Here is a 26665-nt window from a genome sequence, read left to right as displayed (position 1 = left end):
GAGGCAACATCATTTTCCTACTGGATATTCTCCTTTTGTAGTAAACCTGTTAGGGGTAATTCTTCAATACATAACTCACAGAAACCCTACAATTACCCTCCTTCTTGTCCTTAGGCTCTTAAGAGTTTGTCATGTTTTATATTCCTATTTGGAAGTGTCATCATGGATAACCTTATTTTTTATGTAAAGCAATAGTTTTTCATGGAATGCATTTACCTGAATTGGTATCATGTGAGAGTGGCCTACATACTTTGAGCATGCTGTACAAAACTAAGTTGATTACCAATTTTCAGATATGCTGCTTTTAGATGTGCTGCTTTATGAGCCCTATTCTGGAGGTGGAGACAAATGGAGATGCTAATTTACATTCTCCAACTGCTCCATCATGTGGAATTCCTCCTGAGAAATGGCTGCCAAGAACTGCAAAATCTCATATTGTACTGGACAAGTAAAAGCTACCTCTGAGCAGTGGTTTGAGAGCTCATGTGAAGGGAAAGGAGCCAGTAGACTGGCTGAGATGAACCCAGTGAGTGGAGAGAGCCAGGCAGCAGTTCCTGCTCCACCTCAAACTGCTGTCTCATGGTGAGGATCTGTTCCAGTATCCCAGATCTGCTGGGAGAAAAGCACCACTTCACTGCAACAGGGGTGCAGGAAGAGCCGTGGGAAAAACCTGCTGGCAAAGCCAGGTCTTGAGTTAGATCTCTGCTGTAGAAGCAGTTATACTGAGAAATGTTTGGATTTTGGGAACAGAAAGGCAAGAGGAAGGTCAACCACACTGGCAAGTGTCCCTCAGAACACTTCTTCCCACTGCTGCAGAGATGGGCTGGCTGCACTACCCAGATCAATGCCTGCATTTTCATTTTAGCCTCTTTTTCTTTATTTCTAACCTGGTACTGCATGTCCTGAGGCTCCTCATGCCCCACTGCAGCAGAACCATGCTGCAACAGCCTTGGTGAAGCCATGTGTTTGAAGCAGGATTGTTCTTTGGGACTGGAACCCACGGTGAGCACCCTGCTCACCCATCCTCTGTAAGAGTTCACAGCTATTGCTTTGAGGCCAAGAGAAAGTCTACAAAAACAAGCTGAAATAAAATCAGATTGTTTTCCCGACCACAGAGTTCACACTCAGGGACTTCCCTGACCAGGTTAAATTCTAATATTGCCTGACAATTCATAATCCTGCTAGTGGTTTTCCCCATCAGCAGCAGCCACTATAACTCTGGGTCATCTTGCCAATTTCTTGAAAAACACCTTTCTTATCCCTCAGGGGTAAACTACTGACCAGTTGTGTTTGCAGGTTTCTGAAGCCCCTCACAATCTCTGTGGTGATGGCCAAGACTCTGGCTTCTTGCGAGGCCAAATCTCAAACTCACGGATTGCACGGCAACAGAACGACCCAGTCTAGGACTGGGAGATCAAGCAAGACCCATTGGCTGAGCTGCAGGGACTAGCAATGTGGGAACTCAAGGCAGCTGATTTTTTCAGGATTTGCCAGTATATGAAAAGAAGCCATCATAGAATGGCTGGGGTTGGAAAGGGACCATAGAGATCACCTCGTCCAATGGGCCCTGCTCAAATAGAGCTGTCCAGAGCCATGTCCAGAGAGCTCTGAGTTTTCCCAAGGATATAAATTCCCACCCTCCCTGGGAACCCGCACAGTAAGAAGGTGTCGCTGATGTTCAGGCAGTGCCCCCTGTGCTGCAGCTTGTGCTGTGTATGGGGTAAGCAGGGACAGGAGCTGTCACTGCTCCTTTCAGGAGCAGTTTCCTCCCGGGTGTTCAGAAGCAGAGCTCAGAGCTGATGGCAGTGCAGGAGGACCCTCCTGGCAGGCTGCTCTCAGGTAACCAGTGCTACAGTGTTTCCTTTCTTGAGCTTCCAGATATGAATGGCATTGCTAAACTTCAGGATTCCAAATGGGCTTTTCTTTGGCTAAAGACACTAAATCTACAGGAAAGCAAAGAAAGAAGGGACTCACCTCTTTCGGGTTCTTGCGGCGTGTACTATAGAATGTTTCCAGCACGGGGTTGGCCTGAGCTTTTGGTCTCTGCTTGTCTCTCACACCCAATTTTGTACTGAGGGGCAGGGCTATGGCTCTGAAAAAGAAAACATAAAGGGTCAGCCAAAAATAGAACAGTGATTTCTGATTTTGCAGCACTGTTAAAACATGATGCAGTACATAACAGCTGCTTCCCACATGTGAATCTAAATATGAGTATCACGTTGAGCAGGTAAAATCACAAACCTACAGTAGAAACTGTTGGACTTTCACCCTACTGCTCCGAGCTCTGTGCTGTGATATTCAAAATTACATGAGGTTGCCAAATGCGATATCCTCCTTTGTCAGCTTCTGAATCATCAGTCACGTGCCTCTGGTGTCCTTGCAGCTGATGGGCTGATGATCACACTGGTGATAAGGCCTAAATGTTGTTCCCTGCTTGATCTAGAACATGGAACATACATGGCATTCACCTGAACTAAGGCCTTGGCACAGGATCAAGAGGGAGGCTCCGCCAGAGGTGTATTACTAACGCAGAAGAAACGTCCTGCTGAAACAGGAAGCCATTTGGTCTTTCCTGGAGTAACTTACCCCCATGTTTCCTAATTTAAATCAAACACAGTCACTAGCTGTGCATCTTCAGTCTTTGACAATGAAATAAAGAAAAAAACAAACAACCAAACAAAAAAACTCTGCATAAATAGAAAAAAGTTATCAAAGGAAAACTGTTCAGAGAATTCCTGTGCTCAACAACTCGGCTCCTCTACTACCAATACTCTTCTCTACCTCAGCAGCAGGAAACATCCTCATCAAAGGTGAAGTGAGATCCTGCATAAATACAGCACAAAGAGGAAACTTGTCAAATTTTTTTAATATCCAGATAATGTGAATTTTAATTTAATTTCTCAAGAATTAGCTGTTCTTATGAATTGCTTCCTTTTACACACTGCCACTGGGGAAGTGTCTCTGTGTTACTGCAAACTGGTGCTGAAGCTGGTTTGAGCTGACAACACCAAGCAGAGGCAGTGATGCTGAGCCCCACACCTGCTCTGCCTGGTCACTCCTGATGTCCAGGCAAGTCCTCTGATCCATTCTCCCTGATGATTTGGACACAGAAGAAGATTGTTTTTTCTTTCACTTTGGTTTAAAAAAGCTGCAAAAGCTATTTCACTGTTCAGGTGCTTAAAGGTGTTCTACTTCAAAATAGTATGGGATATATGTATGGCTGTGATTATCTGGTGTGGTTACTCATGGTTTCTGCTAGTCATAGAGCTTATATTCCATATGCATGTCTTTAGGCACTATTTCAGGTCCAGAATCCTCTAGATGGGTCTTTTAGAAGTTTTCTTTTCAATAACTCATTTCTCAATTTAATTAACAAGTATTAAAAAAATTATAAAAAGACCCCCAACCTAAGGAATGCTGTAACTTCTATTAAACCACAGGACGGGTGCACATTTTTGCTCACTCATGTAACAGCTCTCTTTTCTTTTGCACAGCCAATACACCTGCCTGGGTATCAACTGTTGTTTGTCATTCTCTCTGGGAAATTCCTTTGGCATCACTGGCTATAGGAACATTCAAAGATGTACCAAGACCAACAAAAATTACATGTTTCTACCATAAAAGAAGGGCCAGGGCTAAGTGTGCTTGCTGGCAACAAGACACATAGTGATCACAAAAACATGGTAAGCACTGACTAGTTTCAGTGAAATTTAGCAGCACTCCGGCATTGCTGCTGTGTGGCAAAGGAATATAGCCTTCACTGGGAATTCTGGGGTTTGGCTCTGACTGCTCTCAAGAAATGTTTTAAGTGCATCTAATGACTTTTTTTCTATATGAATTGATTGGTTTAATAAGAGTGATACTGGACCAGCAGGTCCTGTGCTAAGAACAATAACACGGTATTTCAGTAGTATCCATAACTCCACTGAAGTTAGGAAAACATCCACCTTAAGCTCTGCACTAGAAATTGGTTCTTATATTAAACAGTGGGCCTGATTTTTCTCTTTCAAAGAACAGGCATGAATACAAGCACCTCTGAAGAGGAAGATGTAATCAATTCTCTTGTTGAAAACAACCTTACTGCCGCTTCTTATCAGGCCATAATGGGAACTGAAATGTATGACATTTTCCAGATACATTAAACAAAGAGAATGTCAGGTGTCAATGCAGCTTGCCAACAAATTTATTTTACTGAAAATTGTCCTGAAAATTTTCTTAATTATGTTTAATCCCTGACTTCTCTATATTTCCTGATGATTTCTTATGGTCATGGCATAAAATCTCACTGTAACAGAAACAAGCCACTTGCCGCGGATGAAGACAGGGTGTAACCAGTTACAATTACTTTGTTGTTGAGGTTTTGAGTTTACCCATGATTTATGGAACCAATCCTAGTTTTATGAACATCATTGGGAAACCAAGGCCTGAAATTCTCCCTAAGGGACATTTGCACATGTTGGCTGTATGCCCTGATTCAGCTCTCAGTTAAGTCCTGTTCCAAGCACAGCCCTAAAAGGATGATGCTTGTACTGATTTCAACATCACAGATGTATCATCTCAGTGGCAGAGACAGCCTCATCATGGCACTTTATCAGCTCTCTGCAAGACAAAAGGGTAAATCTGAGGACTAAACTGTGCCCCTCTCAGTCAGACACAGTCAGGGAGATGATTCTCATCACCAGCCTACTCCTCCATCAGTGAGCACCTCTCACTCCATGTTTTACATGGCAGAGGTCTCACCAAGACAATTTATTCAGTAATCACAGAACAAGCTGTCTCGTGCAAGACCTCCTAAAGTGCAAAACCTCCTAAACTAAGTGGATTTATCATGAATGGGCTTAAACTGCTACTCTCCCACCTTTCAAAAGTGGGCTACACTCCTTCTGCAGAGGCTTTCAGAGTTAGTGTGAGGTAAAAGAAATAATTTAACTTTGGGGTTGGATTTTTTTTAATATTATTTATAAGGGTACCACTTGTAAAAACCTTCAAGTACTAAGAAATGCAGAACCAGTGACAGCAGCAATCCAAACTTCTGTTCTCTGAACTGCACAGTCTCTTTTGACCTCCTGCTTTCCTTCAGCAGAGGGCTATTGCTGTGCTCCTAGCATAGTCTCTGCCTTCTCCTGCTTGCAGGAGAATTTTTCACACCAGTTAAACTGACTGTTCCATTTGATACAAGGCCTGGATTCACTACAGTGCTGCTGTCCAAACGGAGTCAGCTCCATTTTCAGTTAAATGATGCAATGGGTCACTCATCCTTGCACCAAGCCCTGCCTGTAAGACCTTAACAGGAAACTGTTTCCAGATCCTTCCTGATTACTGATCAACAACAAAAGTCTCTATGCAAAATAAACTTTAGAAAGATACATTTCTAAATAAAATACTCAGAATTGGTGTCCCTTCCTTCTTCTGATTTTGAGTTCAAGTATCTGTTCCTGGCTGATCAGGACTGTCCATTTCTTTCAATGTACAACATATGGCTCACATCCTGGCACCACCCTCCCACAAAGAGACCTAGTACTTCTGACTAAAATCCTCTTCTAGTGAAATCTGGGAGCTGTGTGGATTCAAACTCCCTGAGAATTCCTTTCAATTGCCCAACACCCAAAAATCCCTGGAAAAGTCCAAAATCAGACAAATCAAAAATTGTATGTAAAGTCTGGTTTTCAATGGCTTTACTATTTCTCAAAGGACTTTAGTTGCCACATTTTACTAACCATGCAGGCAAGAAACACTTTGCAATATTCCTTCAGAATCATAGCTTTCCAAGAACTTGATTTTTACAGAAATGGTCTTAAACATTACATAACTAGAAGAGAAGCCAACATCTTTGCAGGACTATGTCCAGGGAAAAGTTCTGTTAAATAAAATCAAGCTCCAAGTTATGGTTGCAGGACATACCTCCTACTCACAAGTGCAATCTGGAAACATTAAAGGAACAGGGGAGGTTCCCAGGTTCTAGGTCCTCTCTTTTCTTAGGATATCATTAACTGCTTCCCCCAGTTCCTGCCTCAGTACTGTGGCATAGCTCAGCACTGCAGCAGAAATGGGCTTTCTACTCTCCAGCACTGAATCCACCCTTCCCCACCTTCCTCAGCACAAACCAGATCACAGGGGAGTTGCTTCACAACCTGTGAGCTGTTTCTTCTCCCCCAGGGCTGGACCCACAACCTCCTCAGCTCTCCCAGGGCACACCCAGACACCGCAGGTCCTCTTCCCACAGCCACCACCTCATCCCTAACATCGCTGGCTCTTAGAAGGACGTTGCTGTCTCAGTTTTCCTCAGTTCAGCCAGCTGGTGCAAAGGAGAAGAAAATCCATCCTTTCACAAGTTTAATGCCTAAAAAAAGTATGAAACAATTGGTCCCAGCACAGCGGCTGATGCAGACATTGCAGAAAATCCTCCAGACTTCTCCCGCCTCTTATTATTTACCTGGAGTTCTGACAGTTAAATCACATGAATCACATTACAACATGTCTGAAATCCCAAAGCAGACACCACCAGAAACTATCTAGAGAGAGAAAAATTTGGCACCCAATGCAGAGTTGCAAGTAATAGCTGGTGGTGGCTGAGGGTAGAATAAATTGCCAGAGGGCAAGCTACAGCCACTAAACCCAAACCTGTCTACTAGTTACAGCCGCTCATTTCAATCTGCAGACCAGGTGTCCAAAGATATACAGTCAGGGTTATACAGAAAATGAGAAATAAACACACATTTCCTTCTGCAATTCTCAAACTTGGTGTAAATTATTTTAAACAGGGCCAGTGCCACTGTTTGAAGATACAGATGAGGCAATGGAGAAACTGATGGCTGGATTCACACCTCACCTTCCCAAGGGAAGCTTTCTTCTCCAGGATGAACTGGATGTCAAACAGTAATGATTCAGAATGAGAAAAAGTCATGCTGAAATAAATTACTGCAGAGTTAGGACAAACAAGAATACAGCTCAGAACACCGGCTTGTAATTTGCATAGGTAAAATAGTGCTATGATTATAGGTTTCCTGGACCTGTAAAATGGGCTTGTGATGTTATCTTTTTCAAGGGTGTGACATGCAGCTTTTATTTAATGAAGTTTGTGAATCAAAACAGCTTTAAAATTAATGAGTAGGACCAGGCCTGTGGAAACACTTCCAGCTGAAGCAGCGCTTGGATGGGAAAGAAAAAATCTTTTTACTTGGCCATCGTCATCTAAAAGCAGATGAAAAAGATGTTTAGATTGACTGGGAGTGGTGTGGCAGGAGGTCGGCAAATAAAGGGTCAGAGTCACAGAAGCACAGAATCAAGAGATGCTGAAAGGGGCCTGTGGAGATCCCAGCCCCACTCTGCTGCTCCAGCAGGCTGCGTGGGCTATGTCCAGCTGGGTGTTGCGTATCTCTGCCCATGCAGACTCCTTCCCCCTCTGGGTAAACTGTTCCAATGTTTGACCACTGTCACAGTAAGAAGAGAGTTTCTGTATGTGCACATGGAGCATCATGCATTTCTGCTTGTGCCCATTGCTTCATGGCCTGTCATGAGCCACCATAGGGAAGAGTTGGGCTCCTCTTTCTTCCTGGCCATGTCTTGCACTGGGGAGCCATAAACTGGCCAAGTGCCAGTCAGGGGCACATGGGCCCAGTTTCCAGCTCCACACCAGAAGCACCTCTGTGTCACTGACCAGCAGGGCCCACCCGAAGGAGTGTGGAATCCAGCGAGGTCTCTGCACCAGCAGGGAAGAAATGTGAGTCACTTGTGTTTTAATGCTACCCAGAGCACCTTGGTTTCCACATGAATAGAGGTAACCAAGATGTCCCCAAGAAAGTGCAGGATAAAACCCATGGGATTTATGGAATGCACGCTGAACATATTGTTTACAAAGAGGAGATTTTAATTCCAATCTTGTATCATCCTAAAATGATTATTTCAGTAATTATTCCCACATTTAGTTTTAATAAAATACCCCAATTTACAGCCAATATGTTTAGACAAAAATATTCTTATAGGAGAGCTCTGAATCATTTCAACTTCTATAGGTTTTTCCCAGCTACCCTGGGAAAATGTGTCACAGAGAATCTGCAGAAGAAACATCCTTCTAGTCTACAGAAAAGTCCATTTCCATTTTGTTGTGCAGCCACTTTTCAAAAAATAATGATAAAACGTTTTTTAAATTGTCATTTTTCCCTCTTTCTAGACTTAAAACCACCAAAGATTTCAAATGATTACCTCTTCAGAGAGCTACTAATACTGGGTTTTGAATATACTGAAAAACATTTTAAAAGGTATTTAAAATCATGGACTTGCTCTGCAGTCTTAAAAACAGTTAATGCTGTAGTAAATCTCAGTTTTCCAACAGCAAATCATGTGTCACCAATCACAAAAACTACTGACCAAACTGCATAAAGCACTGGCACCAGTTCAGGACTTTAATGATTAAACTCAGAGTTAGTGACACCTGCAGGATTTCTTGCTACACTTTTGTCATAGCGCCCAAACTTTCTGTCCTGAAGTGAAATGTGTAAAACATGCAAATGGTTCTGGCCAGAATTATCCTTGAGCCAGAGTAACTTCAGAGTAAGCTAAGCGCTGGGGGATGATATCACAGAGTTTGCAAAAAGCAGCCCCAAAAGCAGATCTGGTAGCAGAATGAGAGGAGCAGAAATCCTGGCAGCCCAGCACTGAGGGGTCTGTAGCAACTTCAAGTCAGAGGGAGCAGCTACAAATGTCTGTCCCTGGCAGAGGAGAGCAGTGGCACTGCCAGCCTGCGTGGAGGTGAGTACCACACTCACCCCTGTGCTAGGCAGGGCTCATGCTGAGGCACACGGCTCAGCCCAGTCTGATGCATCTTGTTCAGGTTTGTCTGTCAGTGCAATACTCCAGATCCCCATCACCCAAGATAAAGGAGACTTAACTGTGTGATGGAGTATTAACATAAGTCCTGCCACACTCAACCCAGAAACAGCAAGTAACATGCAACACACACAAACCAGCAAAACACACACATAAACCTCACCTACACTGATTGTTTAATGTGTACAAAGTCACAATGCTTGCACATAGACCCTAAGGATAGGGTTTGTGCTCTACATTCAACACACTTCTTTAGCCAGTACACAAGGCTGAAAAGAAGGAGCTGAAAAATATATCTATGTCAGCAGACTTTGTGACATGGAGTCTCTGTGGACCTCTTCAGTCATGCATTGGCACAGACAATAAAGCTTTTGGACTCAAACTGCTCCCATTGTACCTAAGAAACCACAAACAGTATTAAATAACTTACCTTTCAAAGGCACATCGAATGATTACCAAAATTAAAGCAAAAGGGATACTGAGCAGGAGATCACGAGGCTGAGGGTAATGAGTGTCTTCAGATTCTTGCATGTCCTCCCAGGTGATTCCTGGGGGCAGCCAGAACTCGTGCTGCCACAGCCACTCATACAGAGAGCGAGCCATCCTGGAAGGAGGAGAGACCAGAATCAAGTGAGCCCTGCACACAAGAAAACCTGTCAGCACAAGCCGGTGCAGCCAAGAAAGGATTACACCCTTGCTGAGGTGGCATCTGGCTGTGGAAGCAGAGCAGATGTGGGACGCAGCACTGCCCAAGGAACTGATAACCTGTTCACAGATCCTTATCATGTGCTTGGTAAATGCTGACTCCTGGCACTAAACCAAAACAGGGGTAAAATGGAGAAAAGTGCCTCAGAATTCAACAGAGCATTAGTGCCAAACTTCTCAGGTTCAGAGATTCCTCTCTACAGCTTGGTATTGTGGGGATGTGGCAAGTCTGCTCTACTTTTTATGCATATATCCTTATTTTTCAGTTTTTGATCTTTTGTATTTCTTTGTTTATATTTACAGATTGTAATTCCGTTACCTCTCTCTCTGTGTGTGTGTGTGTGTGTATGCATTATACTTATTACTCCGAGACTTCGCCTTATAAAAGAAAAAAACCATATTTTTGCTTTGAATTATTAAGGAAGGTACTTCAGGTAAGAATTTTTGTGCTAGATGGATTTTGTGCTGGGTACTTAATGTAATTTTAAAGACTACGCTTGAATGTGGAATCTGCATATATGATCAGTGAATTTAGCAGCAACATGGACAGCAGAATGTTGATATGACAATTCAACACACAAATACTGTTTCTAGATAACTCTACCTCATACAGAAATATGAGCTGCACCACCCTCCCATACACATTGCTCATTCTTAGCTGGTAACAACCAACAGCCCAAACACAAACTCTGAAGTCAAACAGACTCTGTGCAGGCAAAGAAGAAGGAAATGGGAATGAAATGCCCCTTGAGATAATCAGAACAGTGCAGAGGAAATGCCACCTTAGGAAACTAGGGAAAAAGCATACAATTTAAGTGTCTGGCCCAAGTATTATAAAGCTTCTCTTCAAGCACAGTCCCAAGGCCTGGCCTATTTTCTGCAAGAACTGCCTATCAAATCAAAAATTAATCAATCATTTTATTTTGAAGATATCTTTAATTCTGATGCAATTTCTCTGTTAAACTCATTCTACAATTTTGGTATCTGAGGGATATTTTATAAATCACAGCCATGGAGTCATAGAATGGGTTGGGTTAGACAGGACCTTGAATCTCATTCCACCTCCTGCCATGGCAGGGACACCTTCAACTATCCCAGGCTGCTCCAAGCCCTGTCCAGCCTCACCTTGAACATTTCCAGGGATCCAGGGGCAGCCACAGCTACTCTGGGCACCCTGTGCCAGGACCTCACCACCCTCATGGGGAAGAATTTCTTCCTAATATCTAATCTAAATCTACTGTCTCTCAGTTTGAAGGCATTCCTCTATGTCCTGTCCCTCCAAGCCCTTGTAAAAAGTATCCCTCCATCTTTCCTGTAGGTTCCCTTCAGGCACTGGAAGGAAATGTAACATCTTTTCTTGATTTGGACTTTACTATTCCCCTCAATGTTTCTTTTGATCTGACTACAACAGGGAAGAACAGGATGCTATTTCTTAAAATTTGACTCATTTCTCCTGGCACATGCACATCCAATTTGGTTTGAGGACAAAGCTGGTTAAAAATATATGTGTAATTGATAGTAAGTGGATACACACTTTCTAATCACTCATAGGAAAATATGTATCATATATAGAATTTATATATCATATATAGAAAGCAGGAAAACATTTCCCTTTTTCCCCAAAGAAAAAGGAAAACCATCTTATGAAAAATGTATCCTTCTCCTCCACTGTGCACTGCCTGATTTCAGCTTTTCATAGTAAAACCCACAGCATAAAAATCCTCCTAAAAATCAAGAACCTGACACACTGAAGAACTGCAACCAAAAGAAGTGGAAGTATGGCTTCACTAGCACTGAAAAGAACATCCAAGTTTTTACTAGAGTTCAGTTTGACAATAATCAACAGTATTTTCTTTCAGGTGTAGCTTCTGGGTCTCTGGAAACTGCAGTTTTGATGCCACTTCCAGGCTGCTCTCCATTCCTTCTTATAGCTCTTCTTCCAGACAATGCCTGGACAAAAACCACTGGCACGTCTCTACAAAATGGAGATAAACAGGGTTTAGAGATTCTTCAAATCCTGTTTTAAAGAGCCTGACAAGCAGGATGCAACAGTTTTTGAATTCCCTGCCAAATCTCAAGTCTCTACAGCTCTCGGGGGCCTAGAGTATAACCTACCTGTCCCCACCAAGGCTGTTTGGAGGTGGGAACGTTTGCTACCAGCCACCGTGCCTCTGGCAGGGCTGTAGGATCCTTTAGGACAGTTCCCTTCTTTTGCCTTTAGCGCTCCAGCAAAAACACCTGAAGCCAGGACCATGGAGGTTGGTGAGGGCTCACTGGTGACAGAGCTAGCTGAAGCACACATACACACCTGCCAGAAAAAAGCTTTTCAGACTGCTCAGTAAACATGCTACTCACCAGTACAGCTCCACTTGGGTGACACAGCCCTGTGCCCTTGGGACAGGGTGGCTGTGCTGAACCCCCAAGCCTCAGTGAACCATCTTTGCAGGACGTCCCCAAACTTCCTATAGACTGTGTGAACCCAGGTTTCTCCATAAAAGTCTACATTTTTAGAGAATAACGTGTTTGTGTAGAAGCAAACTGCATATGGGCTTAGCCTATGATGAATTCAACATCCTGTCACCATGAAGCACGGTGACACCACACCAGAACAACTTGTGCACTTCAGACAGTACTGGACACCAGCCTGAAGAGACAGATAACCAAACTGAGGTGCCTGAATTGCAAAGAACTTTACAGGCATTGAACATACCAACCTCAAAATGTTGGTAAACTTTCTCAGCTGTTAAAAATCTCAGCTCTAGTTGGGAAAAGCATTAGGAATACCTAGGAGAAATCCAGGGAGCACTTACACTTCCTCCTTGGCTCAGCTTTTCAAAAAACATTTCTTCAGTACGTTTTCCCACTGCGCAGACAGAAGGCGTGGTGGGGAAAGCTGCCATCACAGCCAGCTTTGCAGCTACACAATCCCACATTCTCCCTCCAGAACTGTATATATCTGGCAACACCACAAAACCACACTTGGTAGAGAACAGCAGCTGAACTCTACTGGGGACTCTGTGGGAGAATACAAAATAGATGTCTAATTTGTTTATAGATTCAGTGTGCAAAGGAAGGAAATAGCCAGTACCTAATTGACTCTCATGTGCAAAACACAGATAGTCAGGATCACCCTCATGGAATATTTCTTCATCTTTGCAGTACTCTACACATTGCAGAAAATACAGAACAAAAAATACAAAAAACCAAAAATACAGAGCAGGGTACTACATGAAGCAACACATATATCCTTTGCAATTTATACAAGTCAAGTTCTCAAGTCAAGGCTGCTGGAAAGCTGAAGACAATGGTGTGTCTAAAAGGCCCATTTGAGCACCCAGAGGAAAGTGTAAGTGGGCCCATTTCTTTCTCAGAAGTTCTTTACACCTCACACAGCATCTATCCTGCACTGTAGCTTTGTAACATGCAGAACCAACCCTTCAGCTCTGAACACAGGTCTAACACAGAAGACAGCCCCTTACACAGAGCTCGGCAAGGACAGAGATAACAAACAACAGTGGGAAACTCTGGACAGATCAACATAAGGACTTCACAAACAGCCAACAAAATAGTCAATGCTGAAAGAACAGCTTTAGGTTGGTTGTAGAAAGGTACATGTAAGGATGAAATTAAAACTAGAGAAGTATCACAGCTACACCATGGGGTAAGGGAGGACAAGGCTTCGTCACTTCCCGAGCCCACAGTGCACCAAGAGGACACTGGCAAAGTGGACTTCACTGAGCTCCTCTGAGGTGACACAGCCAGAAGGTCTTGAAGCAACTGGACACCGCTGCCCAGTGGCCTCATCCACTGTATTTACTTTGTTGAATCTTGCCTTTCCTGGTGTTGCTTGTTATTTTTGTTTTTGTGAACATAGTGGTTTCATCTGAATCCTCAACATTGCAAAGGTCTCTACTGTTGGGCTTGCTGAGCTGCTCCAAGGAGAGCAGGAATTGCTGCATCTGCAGTGCCTGCAGCAGAGCAGCACAGCAGGGCTCCCCACCCTGAGCCACAGAACACTACTGCACTTAACCCTGCAGGGCCAGGTTTATGCTTGGTTTTGCTTTTGAAGCAGAACTGTTTGGAAGAAGCAGGATATCCAGCTAAAGAGGTTACTGCTTGTCTCACAGGTAAAATGGCTAAGCAAGTTTACCCAGGCAATGTTAACTGTTGCTTACATCTTCAAAGAGTTACTCTCTTGCTTCACTTACAGACTCCATTCCCAAGCAAAACATTAATATATAGGTACACAAATATTCATGTAAATTTACATGTGTGAATATAGCAGATAAGGGTGGAGACAAAACAGAGAGAAACAGCTTACACATCTTGGAAAGAACCGGCTACAGAGGCCTTCGAGTGCTCAATTACAGCAGACACGGTCCATTGTCTGCAGGTGGATTACACAGGTTTGTGGGTGAACCATGCCAAAGGTACAAACATCCCTGCAGTGGCTCTGGGCCAAGCCATTTAGGTCAGCCAAGTCTTATTAGTTTAAGTGCAGCACCACATTAATGGCCTGGCTGCCAGAGCAGCGCAGGGATTCCTGCAGCAGCCTTCCTGGTAGGGCCAGTTTTCCCAGGATGCAATTATCCCCTGCAGCCCAGCACTGCCACAGGGGAAATCACTAGCTAATGGGGAAGCACACCACCACGAGGATGGAGTTATGCTGCTTCTCGAGTCAAGTTGCTTTCTTTTTCCATGGGGTTAAGGCTAAAGAAAACCTTGATATGCTGGAGACCAAAATGGAGAGGCTTGTCCTGTCTTCCCGAGAAATTTGGGTCAAGAAACAAAGTCCTCCATACAGTTCTAAAGGGTCCTGTTATTTCAAACTGGAATTTGGAGCCATTGTGTTCCTGCCCTACTCTGGTCCATATTGCCTAGATTTGAGTTTCCATTGCCTATTATGCATTTGAACTTTTTTTTACTCATTTTACTAAGAAATCAATTAGCCAAGAACTCCATGAGTAAATTCTCTCCTGATAGCTTTTCCAAGCAGTTTCTTGTTTGATGCTTCTCATAATCCTGATGTCTTCTACTAAAACTACTTGTTAGAGCTACCCAAGAGAAGCTACTAGTTTAGACATGGAAATTACTGCATGTCTTTTAGGCAGAAATAAATAATTTTAACAATAAAGCTCTGACTAACATAGCACAGGCTATCTTTTGAACACCCATATTATATTTAACATCTTAATCTCCATCTCCAAGGATTTTTCTTTCTTTAAACTTTCACACTAATGATCACAATACTCGTATTATAGTATTATAGTTCTAGGATAATTTTTGCTTCTTTTTTTTTTTTTTTGTAAAATCTTTTATACATTTCTTCTAATATATATCAAGACTTGGTAAAATTTAGAGATAAAAAAATCACTAAAGATTTGGTAAAATTTATGGATAAAAAAAATCTTTGTTCCAAAATTCTTAATTACATGTAGCATTGTTTTCCGCATACTGAGACGGAGATTAGTTAGTTAGAGTCACTTGACTGAAGGGAATACATTAAGCTTTTCAAATTTCACTTCAGTTTTGATATGTTCATTTCCATTTCCTCATTTCTGTCAGCCATCCTAGAGTCATACATGCTTTCAGATATTGCCTTACTCAAAACAACACTTCCTCTGCCCGAGATCCCTTTTTAAACTATGTTTCTCTTGGTTCTTCATCATTTTAAGGCTTTTCTCATAATGTAAATTTAACCATGGATGGACAGTGTCCAAGGGACTCAGCTGAAATTTATCAATTAAGAAAAATGCCTAAGAAGGTCCTCCCATGGTAATGAAAAAATATTTAAACCTTTCCATATAGTTCCAGTCCATGAACTACTTACTGACCTTAGCTCTCCTAGCATGCTTTCCTCACCCTGTCAAAGTAACATTCCTACAGAACACATCACCCTCTACACCTCCATTTCTTTGAACTTCTTTAGCAGATTTTTACAAGCCTGCTCACTCTGGCCATAACTTATGCAGAATCTCCAATCACATGTACAGGTTTTGGTATTAATCTCTTTTTACCTGCAGATAATTCTGCTCTATTTCTCTTGTTCCCCAGCCTTCTTATCTCTTTCTCCTGTGACTCTACACACCCTTTTCCCTAAAACTACAGCTTCTGGCAGAACCTCCATTTGTTTTTGAATGAAATAAGATGTTTCAACTCTGACCAGTAGCAAGAGAAATTAAACCACAACCTCCTCACCTTTGTAATCACCAACACTATGTTCTCCAGGCTCACCCTCCTCACCCAGACTCCATTTTCCATATCCTCTTCTTTGGAAGATAACTGAAAATTTGAAATTATTTACGCAGCCTTGTTTCTCTACCAATGTCCAGTTACCCCCAACTTCCTAGCTTTTGGATGTTCTCCTCACTTAGATCTACCAGCTGGTTTCAAGTCTGCTGTTTACACAAGAATAAATTCATTTTCGAAGTCACATGCTGCTCTGTTCAGAGGCCAAAATTTCCATCTTTTGGGAGAGCTCTGTTGCAGAAAAACCCTAAAATGCCCAATTAAACATTTCAAACTGCAAAATAAAAGTTCCACAATAGACAAACTTGCTTACCTAGATCTGCAGAGAACATCTTCCTCACTCAGCATACATTACATACTAACCTCCCATACCTTATGTTCCACTTGCCAGCTCCTTCCCTGCTGGGCTGCTCTGCCTGTGAGTGCTGGGCTCCGAGCAGACTGCAGGTGTGACCCACAGCACAGGTTTCAGCTGATGTCACTCACCACGTCAGAATGCAAATCAGACAGCTCTTCTCATTCGAGGATCCCTCACTGAGGGGAATGAGTACAACTTCCTGGTTTTGCTCAGTGAAAAACAAGCATTAGTTTATTCAGCTAAAAACAAGGCCAGAAAAGGCCCCAAATACCTCTGGCTTCACCATGTCTTTGGTCAAAAGGTGCTCAGAGCAGTGTGCCCAAATTTTTCTTAGCCTCTCTCTTGCTACCAGCGTACTTTCAGAAGCTGCTCTGGGCGCTCTTCACATCCCTCACTCCAGCTGAGCTTCAGCTTTCCTACCTGCATCCTTCCTTCCCGAGGCAACGTTTCTATATTGCTCTTGGCCATTCATACTGCTTCCAGCTTCCTGATGCTTCCCGCTTGTGTCTGAGCTCAAACAACAGTTCCATGCTCATTTGCCTCCTACCATGTTTGTCTTCTTGCACATTGCCATGGACTACACAAGCTTGGATCCAGCTGTCCTAGAAGATCAGCACCTTTACCTGCCAGGAGAGTTTCCCATTAACTTTTGCCAAGTAGATCCCTGAAGAAGCACAAATCTCCTCTCCTGAAACTTAAGAAAAACCCAAGAAGGTAGATTCAAATTTCAAAATACCCAGCTGTTTCTGCCATATCTTTCCTCCAAGAATCTGAAGATACTTCCCTAGTAATGCTGCAAAAGCCCTGGGCTGAACTGCAGCACTCATCAAACTAGTCTGAAAAACAAAGTGCTGCATTGAATTATCAGGGTAAAAGCAAGAGACAAAAGCTGAAGACCTTTGCTGTTTGGCTGGTACCTAGTTCACAGCTAAATTATTAAATGAAGTAACATTCCTGTTACATGCTAACATGAAGTAACACGCCTTCCAAGGGCAGAGTGAGGTAACATAAACCTTGTTGTCCTGACACTTGGGAACAATGTTCTGCTACTAAACATTAACTGTACAAACAAAAACAAAACAAACAAACAACAAAAAAAATCAGCGGAAAAACCACAGGAAACTGCATGCTGATTGTTTGGCCACATCACTGTGCAGAAAGCTACAGACCATGTTATGGCTTAGTAAGAACATCAGACACGCTTGGTGTCAAAGCACCAGCTACAGCATCTCCACAAAACACACAGTCCCAGAACTATGTGTGTTTCTCAAGAGTGCAAATGTAATAATAAGAAGGAGGTACCCACAAACCCCAAATGAGCTACTTATCAATTTCTTTGCATTTTTTTCTTCATTCTTTCTCCTGACATCTACTATTTCCTCCAGTCTCACTGTAGAAACAGCCGTCACTGTGTGACATCACTTGCTAGAATTGAGGAAGAAAATCAAGTTATTGGCCTCAGGCCACAGTGAGCTAAGAAGTCAGGTTGGAAGATCACTCAAAGAATCAAGAGGGAGATTACTTCTCCTAGAACTGCTCACCTGTTCTTTCTCTAAATTTATCAGTATGAAAGAAAGAGTCAGGCAATCTTAATGAGATCATGTCCTTCAATCTGAGTTAAGACACAGTAAAAACTGCCAAAAAGCCTCAAAACAGAAATGCTATTTATCCACAAAGATTGTACCAACAAGCAGTTCATACACCAATAGAAGCTTTTTGACATATTTTGGAAGGGAAAGGCACAAAAAGGAATCACAGTGTGAGAATACACACTGAATAAGGCTCAAGACTTTGAGCCTGGGCAGCAATAACTTTGTGAGAAGCTCTTCTAAAGGCAAGTTCTGGCCTTACAACCCAGTTTATGTGCATGGATGCTCAGATGCTGGAGGAGCAACAAATACGTGTCCCGATAATTCATGACAATACATACCCCTGACACTTTTTCTACTGCCAACTGCAATCACTCAACTGATTACCACTAACCCTGTTACTCAACAAACATATACCAGGCCTTAAAAAGTTAAATTCTAACTTAAAAATTGAGAATAACAAAAAGCAGGTAGTAGGTTCAAGTTTCTAAGCCATACTTGAGTCACGTTAAAATACCAACACAGCTCTCAATAAAGCATCTTTCTTACGAGCTCATGTGACAGTGTAATGCTTCTCCAATGCAGGGCTGACTCTCCAGCCCTTCTGAAGCATAAACATTCCTAAATAATCATCCTGTTGTGGTCTGATGGCCCTCTCCTCACTTATCCTCTAAGAATCACCCTTGGCAAGCCCTTCTGCTCCCTTCAGGACAGCTCCTCCTCTCCTGTCCTTTTGCCTTCAGCCACACGCCAGGTTCCACAGTCTATGCAGCCCTCAGAAGCTCTTCATCCATAGTTTCACCTACAAGTCCTACTTCCCTGCAGCCCAAAGTGTCACCATTGCTCTCAATTCATACAGTCAAGCCCTACAGTGAATCAAGCACTCTTATCCCTCTTTCTCCCTCAGCCAGGCCACTTCCCCAGTCAAGTTTTCTAATTCATCACACCAGCACCTCTGAGCATTCCCCTCAGTGCTGAACTCCTGAACAGCCAATGTTGGGTCAAAACAAGAGAACCTGCTGTGTTAAATAATGAGGCCTAAGGCACTGATCTGTGCAGCCTCTGCCACAGACCTCTCAAAGATCAAACAGCAAAGCGGAATTGGATCAGCTTTAATGCAACATAGATTAGAAAAGTGCTTATCTATCACTTGGGATTAATCTGTTGCATGAAGTTGAGGGAGGCATCCTGTATTACAATGCAGTACACCTACAAGCACAGTGAATGACTTTTCACACAACCCTCGCTCTCCTCCCTCATGCAGGAAACACACAGACTTTAATTACTTTCTATGAGTTGGCTTTAAATTTCAGTATCAACAGTTCCATCAGTTTCCCAGGTATTTGTTCCTACAAACTCCCCAGCCTGTTCCAAAGCTTAGGGGAAAAAATTAATTACGCTAAAATTAAGATTCTTTTAAATTATACTCCTACCTGTAAAACTAGTACATGCTTTCATGATTTTTCATTTCAAAACACAAAACTTAAAACCTTATCTGAGAACATCTACATTCCCAGCATTACTGCAAAAACAAAATATGTCAAAAACATTGAGATAGCAACTGATAGAAAGATTTCCCCTTCTCTAAGATTAAAAGCATTGAGAGTCACTTTTCACAAGCATTACTGCTTAATGAGTAACGCAATCTATCACATGATGATGTTCATTGAAAAACAAATGTGAACATGAATTATTCTTCACTAGCACAGATAACTTAAAAGCTCTGTGATAGGAGCAGCCTATAAAGCAGAATGTAAAACTCCAGTTGTTTCCATAGGCATTGTGCTCTTTTCTTTGCTGGAAGGTGCCTAATGTGAAGAGAACCTTCCTCCAATGGAGCTTTACCTATTACATAAACAAATCACTACAGGACGGCGTATTCCTTGTCAAGATTTGAAGGCTGCAACCACAGTGTGCTATTTATCCAGCAATTCTGGCATTATAGGATGGCTTGACTACACGTGCAGTGGGACCCTTTCAGTGAGTGATCCCGCTGGACACAGTCAGGGCTCACTGGGACTGCTCAGCGCTGGGGGTCCTCTTGGTCTTCTGAGGAACACAGGCACTCCTCAAGCTGGACTCCTCCTCTGCTGAGGAACCCTGTGTTTGCTGAAGGATCTGAGAGAGAACTCTGACACCCCATTTATTCCTCCCTGGGCCAATTCCTCTGCAGAACAGACACCATTTTACCTCACTGCAGCCGGCTGCTCTGTCCTGCCCGAGCCGACACCATGCGGCTGCAGCAGCTGCAGAGGGTGAAGACCCCTGCCCTGAGCACACGCAGTGCCAGCCTCAGGCAGCTGCATCCCCCAGCACACTGCCAGCACCTCCGGCTCCCACGGCACAGCCCTGACTCACGCTGCCTGAGCTCAGGGTTTATTTTTAAAATACCGATACCGAGGGTCACTTTCTCCTTGCTTCAATTCACCACAAGTAACTTTACAAGTCACACAGAAGTGATTATTTGGGGAATTCTGCTTTCATGCTATTAATTCAATATCCTCTCCAAACAGAAAAATTCCTCTGATCTTTTCTTTGAAAACATTAAACACAAACTCTGACACTTCATCTTTCAAACTCTGCAGAAGGATCTTTCAAATATGTATGAAGACAGACAGATGAACAACAGGGAAGCCATTGTCCCAAAAGCTCTTATAGTACCTCAGGGGAAAAAATAACACTCTCATTACAAACAAAATAATGTGAACACAGCCTGTAGAGTTTACCTCTTTCACAATTTATTTTTCCTTATCTGTTTTGATTCAAAGCCTTGGCATTTGTTGCGGAAGGCATATGCCATAACCTGTGACTACCAGTGCAGCAACCTCACAAAGAAAAGTATTTGAAGAATTTCTTTATTTTTGGAACTGACTTTTAAAACAAAGACACTAGTTCTGATCAAAACCAGTTTCGGTAAAAGGTGAATCAGTCTCAAAGTTTATGGAATTACTGCAGTCCTCTTTGAACATATTTCCTATTTTTCCAAATAAAACTCCTGGATTAATTAAAACTAAAGCATATTGGAAAAGGAGCGAGGAACATGCATTGGGTTCTTGACAAACCTGCTGAGGCATACTCCTTAGTAAAGATGAAAACACTATAAAAACAACGCCCAACAGAACAGCCTTAAGTGGACTTTCAAAACTGGGAAAATGATGACTTTTTGTCTTTTTACTTAAGAAGAACCTGCAATAGAATGCCAGTAGAATTAAATATAAAACTTTCAATATAGATGTACTAAAGGTGAATACATGAGAGAGACCCACAATAAAATGCAAACCTTTATTTGAATGAGCAGGGTGGCTAAGGGCACAAAACAGACTTGCAGATACCTAGTTAAGGTGAAAAGCACCCCACAGCCAGGTCAGTGTGTGAGACCAGGAGTACTGAGTCACACCACAAGCAGGCCCAAGGACATAAGCTCTGCCAACACCTGTGGTGGCCAGGATGCATCCAGTGGAGAACAACGCTTTGCATCCTCAGCCCTTCACGGCAGCCCCAGCCTGGGCTGGCACCAGCTCCTGGATCTCATCCAGAACCAGAACCTGCACTGGCCATTTCCAGGGCTGTCCACGCTGCTGGGCAGGGGGCAGTGCTCAGCTCCTGGCAGAGGTTCCCCTACAGCTCCTCTCAGGTGTACTCCAGGTGTAGGGGCTCCGTGAGCTCCAGCTTTTACAACAGAACCTGCAGCATGTGGCATTGCAATGAAACAGTGCTGGAAATGGGTAAACTCTACACCTGCAACAGACGCCACTGAAGTGTTCAATTACTCAATTAATATTAACTAGAATGAGGATAATTAACTTTACTAGTAAGAAATAATTACAAGATTTTGGCTTCCTAAAGAGCAATCTATTTTTAAGTAAGCCTTTTGACTTCTGTTTTTCCTTTACATGAAAGCATGGCTTTTCTCCTACAGGGAAGAAACCTGGAACAGACATTAGAAATACAAGCAGGATATAAAACACAGAGCACAATAAACAATTTTGACTCCAGAAATCTCATGAAACTTTTGTTCTTATCAACAGGCTCTAAGTTCACAGCTAAAGTGGAGTCAGTCCAAAACTGCATGCCCCTCAGTTCAACTGCACCCCCGCTGGATTTTAGGGTGGACTTGTTATGTCATAGTAATGTCTGGTTATATCCGATTAGTCTAAATTTATTAAACAAATGTGATTTTTCAGAAAATGCTGTGATATAATGACTCAGCATTTCAAAGAACAAGTACACGATACTTACACCCTACAGCACAGAAAATCAAGATGGACTATTTCTTCTGACTTGTGCATGTCAGTTCTTTCATGTTCTATAATCTCCTTTCTTCTAGGTATGTTTCACCTGAACAAAGCCTAAGACTGAAGGACCACAGTGGGAAAAGAAACAGATGTGCTTCCTTTAAGATTATATCAGTGGGTGGAGAGATCCTCTACAGTCCTTAAAATGAAACTGCTGCTCTTTCCAGCATGAAATCCCCCAGCTGAGAGAGGCTCCTTACAAGTGAGAGCCAGTGTAAACCAACAGAGCCATCAAAGACTGGACCCTTGCCTCCACCCGTTCCTGGCCAGCTCTCTCACGTCACTGCCACCATCCTGCCATGCTCAACACTGGAATTTGTGAGGCGTCACAGAGAGCCAGCTTGAGAAAAAGATTTGGGTTTAAACCAAACTTTTTTTGGTTTTACTTGGGGGTGATTTTACCCCATGCCAGTTCCTCAGTGCAATTCACTTCCTGGCTTCAAAATCATTTGTGCAAGCTCAATGCAAGGAGTAAGGGGAAATGACAAGTGGCCTGGACCTGGCAAAGGCACCTCTCTCTACAGAAACGCAGCTCAAGCTGATGAAACTGTACCTCTGCTGAGCTCCAAGTGCCCATCTGCTACGTCATGCCTGGAAATATCTGGATTCATATCATCAAGTCCTTACTGACCTTTGCAAAAGGAACCTAAAAAAACCAAAAAAATCAAACCAAACAAAAAACAACAACAAAAAACCCAACCAAACAAAACCCCCAAACAAACAAACAAAAAACAAAACAAAAAACCCAAACCAAAACAAAAAAAACCCAGAAAATTAAGCCTAAATATGTGATAGATGCATTCCCAAGCAATCTCTGGGTGTACATACACAACTGAGGGACCCTCTGCATCATATCACACCAAACACCATGCGTGTATTTTTCTCCTAATGCTCTCAGGAGTGAGTAACAATCTTATAGAACTATCCTCTACTCATCTTAGACCTGAAACAGTAGTGTACAATAACATTTTAGCTGCATTTTACCCTCTTGCAGATAAAATTGCTCTGAATTAGGATCTGAAGATTCCCCAAGGGATCTTTAATTTACAACAACTGCTTCCAAAGTCTGGACAAATCATCTTGACCTTGGCAGGTGGCAACCCAGCTGCTCCAGCTCAGCTGTGAGTGTTCAGTGCTGCAAGCACTGGTGACAAACCCAACTTGTGTACTAGTTCTGTGCACAGTGCTCTCCAAAAAGAGAAGTCCCATGGACTTCTTCCTTGGAACTGCCTCGGAAGAAAAGGAGACCAAGCTCAGGCATGTACCCAGATGGCTGGAGCCTTGTCACCAGCAGCTGTATTGACTAAACACTCCTTTACCACAATCACTTTTCACAAGCAGAATTAGCAGCTTTGCAATTTGACTTTTGTGTATTGAGCCCACATAAGCCACTTCCTAGAATAATGCTAAAATAAGTGATTTACGAAGGCTTTCACTTCCTTCCCTGCCCTGTAAAGTATTGTTCTCTGCCGTAAACATGTCAGAAAAGAAAAATTTGGATAACTCTATGAGCTTGAAAGCAATTTCCCTCCAAGAGCTCTGCAGGGACTAGTCTAGGCTATTATAAAAGCTAGAGCTAAAATAGAAAATAAAAATTTAGAAAAACAGTATAAATTTTCTGGTTATGTGGCTCAAAGAACAGAAAGCAATTGGACTTTCCTGACACCTTTTTGCTACTTGAGCCCTCTTCGGCTCATGAATGTGATCAAGGATTCTCATTAGCTGCCTGTCAGAAAAAATATGAATTGCAGGAATGCCTGATTTAGTTATTTTTGTATTTATTGGACACTGCTAGGTTTATAAAAGATTGGCTGTTGTCAAGATATTGACTTTCCAGAGCTCATGCTCTCCTTCAGATCAGACATCACTTAAGTTCTGCATTCAAAAGGACATCAGAAACTGTAAGTGGTGTTAAAAAACCCAATGGAAATGTGCTCCATCAATCTGGCGACCTCAGGAAGTGAAGGAAAAAAAGCTCCATCATGAGGAGAAGTTTTAAAAATAAGCCTTCTTTAACTCTATTTCAACAAAAAGGCATATACCAGGAAACTGAACTTTGAAGCCTGTGAGGATGCCTGCACGAGTACACAACCTGGGCCTTGGGAGTTCAGACAGGTTGGGACTTGGGAAGCAAGAGCAGATTGAGACACCCTCAAGCACCACTTGTCTCTCACTTGGCAATGCACGGGCTTCCCAGACACTGTCCAACAACAAGGGAAAAGGACACCAACTCAGACGAGGGTTTTTTTTTGGTTAGAGCTGAAATCCTTCAGCCCAACATGAAAGATTGGCAGCATGAATCTAATCTTTGCCACATGTGAACAGAGGAGCCAAGTCTCTTGTAGTTACTGGTGTGACAGCAAAAATAAACCCATTTCTGTGGATTTTGGTAGATTATAATAAAAGGACAATAATAATTTTTCATTGCAGGTGTTTACTCTCCTTCCTGTCTGGAAGCAGTTGTCAAGCTGTGAAGTCTCTAGTCTGCTTTCTCTCCTTAACACAACTCTGACATTAAATGGGAATTAGATGAAGAGAATTAATATTATATGAAAATTTCAACAGATTTTAACAGCTAATAAGCCTCAGCAGCTTTGATTCTCAGTAAAAAGCTCTTTTGGCTGCACTTTTCCATTTTGGCAGCTTCTTTGCTGCTCTGAACACAAGCATCTCACAAAGTCTTATCTTTCAGTGTACAACCCCCAGGTAAAAAAAAGCTTTGTACTTTTTTTTTAAAACAGAAATACAGAAAAAATTCCTCTGCATTTTCAAGCCTCATGGCTATCTTGATAAACCTGAGCTTGTAGTTCATCAATCACCAGCTGAGTCTCACACCTCACCCCACTTCTTACTGTTAGCTGGAGGTAGGTTCCTTCTGAGGACAAACTTCACCACGTGCATCTTCTCACACACACCCTCCATCTGACTTTGACAAAACTTATCTCACCAAACTCCATATTACACTTTCAAAAGAAGGAATTACCTTTAAATGATGATAAACTGATATAGATAAAGATGCATTTTCCAACCTGGTGAGATAAAATTCAGCTGTCACACAGCAGATTAACACCGGTCTGCTCCAGAAACACTCACCTAATGCCCTGACACCTGACTTTACTCCTACCCCATTGCCATTACCTCCTAAAACCTACCAGCTGGTCTAGCTTTAAACGATTCCAGAAGCGGAATTTGCCGTCAAGTATCTGATTTGAGGTTTTTGGCAACTCCAGTCTAAAATTAGGGTTGGTTGGTTTGCTTGGTTGGTTTTTTGTCGTTATCCTACTTGAATTTTGATCATTACACAAATCTTTCAAAAACAATTCAAATCACAAACGAAATATCTCAGCCTCCTGCCCAGCTTTGCCGTCCTTTTCTCTGGGAACGGCTTTCATTGCTGGCAAGAAAATCTTCCCTCAATTCCATCGTTTTTCATGCCACGGGGTAAAAGCGGCACTCCCGCGCTCGCCGCGGGCTGAGCGGAACCCGCGGCTCCCCCGGCCCGGCCCCGCGGCTCCCCCGGCCCTCGCCCGCCGCCCGCTCACCTCCGGCCTCCCGCGCCGGGCGGCGCCGGCCCGGGCTCCGCCGAGCCCCGCGAGCGGCCCCTGCGCGCCCGGGCGGAGCAGCCGGCGGCGGGCCCGGCACTGCCCCACCCCACCCCGCCCCGCTCCGCTCCGCTCCACCCCGCCCCGCTCCGCTCCGCTCCCGGCACTGCCCCACCCCGCCCCGCCCCACCCCGCTCCGCTCCGCCCCGCTCCACTCCACTCCACCCCGCCCCGCTCCCGGCGCTGCGCTGCCCCGCCCCACCCCGCTCCACTCCACTCCACCCCGCTCCGCCCCGCTCCGCTCCGCTCCCGGCGCTGCCCCGCCCTGCCCCGCTCCCGGCACTGCCCCGCTCCGCTCCCGGCGCTGCCCAGCCCTGCCCCGCTCCCGGCACTGCCCCGCTCCGCTCCCGGCACTGCCCCGCTCCGCCCCGCTCCGCTCCCGGCGCTGCCCGCCCTACCCCGCTCCCTGCGCTGCCCGCCCGGGCCCCGGCTCAGGGCGGGGAGATCTCGGCGCGGGGGAGCCGGGGCTCCTTCAGCGAAATTGCAGCTGCTCTTTCCACGGAAAACAGTGACTAAAGTATTACATAGTATTTCAGTCGAAACAGGGAGAAAGTGCTCCTTCTGTGGACCACGGCTTTGGAATCAGTGCAGTACAGCTGTGTAGATTTTAAGGGTGGAAAAAACCACCCTTGAGATGATCTATTCTGTCCTGTGTTACGCAGGCCAAAAAAAATTCCACTCCGTCATTCTTGCTCTCAAGCTTTGGGAGCACAGATCCTGTTTGCTGTTCCAGTGCTATAATGCATTCTTGGAGCACTTAAGGCTGTTCCCTTGTCTCACTGAAATGCTGTCCATCATCTCTTTCTTGCCAGACTTTTCTAAAGCTGTAGTCAGCATGGTTATGATGAGCATGGTTATAAATACCTTTGCAGACAGAAATGTGAGCAATTTTAAAACAAACACAGTGACTTGCTGATAGTTTTCTTGCTTACCCATTTGAGTCCACCTGCTCCATTCCCACTAGGCAGTGCACAGCCCAGCTGCTGGCAAAGGGATGGCTTGTAAACAGTCACTGTTACAGTAGCCAGGTTGCCACAGCCT

At 43.6% G+C, this 26665-nt stretch overlaps 1 protein-coding gene across 6 annotated transcripts in view; it reads right to left on the bottom strand.

Annotated features, from left to right (window-relative positions):
- LOC119712375 (ceramide synthase 4-like) overlaps window positions 1-26665 on the bottom strand; it is a 44481-nt gene that overhangs the window by 14484 nt on the left and 3332 nt on the right. Inside the window, exons 1-4 of one of the 6 annotated variants that reach the window (XM_038163484.1) lie at window positions 25565-25618; window positions 22654-22668; window positions 9257-9430; window positions 1975-2092 (exon numbers count right to left, since the gene is read on the bottom strand). In XM_038163484.1, the coding sequence (XP_038019412.1) occupies window positions 1975-2092; window positions 9257-9429 (291 nt within the window). In that variant the 5' untranslated portion in view covers window position 9430; window positions 22654-22668; window positions 25565-25618. Of the gene's footprint in view, window positions 1-1974; window positions 2093-9256; window positions 9431-16152; window positions 16375-22575; window positions 22669-25564; window positions 25656-26556; window positions 26664-26665 lie in introns of those variants that run through there. The other 5 variants (XM_038163483.1, XM_038163480.1, XM_038163482.1 and 2 more) reach the window with 5 other exon arrangements.

Source organism: Motacilla alba, chromosome 28 (assembly GCF_015832195.1).
Source record: "Motacilla alba alba isolate MOTALB_02 chromosome 28, Motacilla_alba_V1.0_pri, whole genome shotgun sequence".
Taxonomy (NCBI): Eukaryota; Metazoa; Chordata; class Aves; order Passeriformes; family Motacillidae; genus Motacilla; species Motacilla alba.
This window is presented reverse-complemented; position numbering and strand designations above follow the sequence as displayed.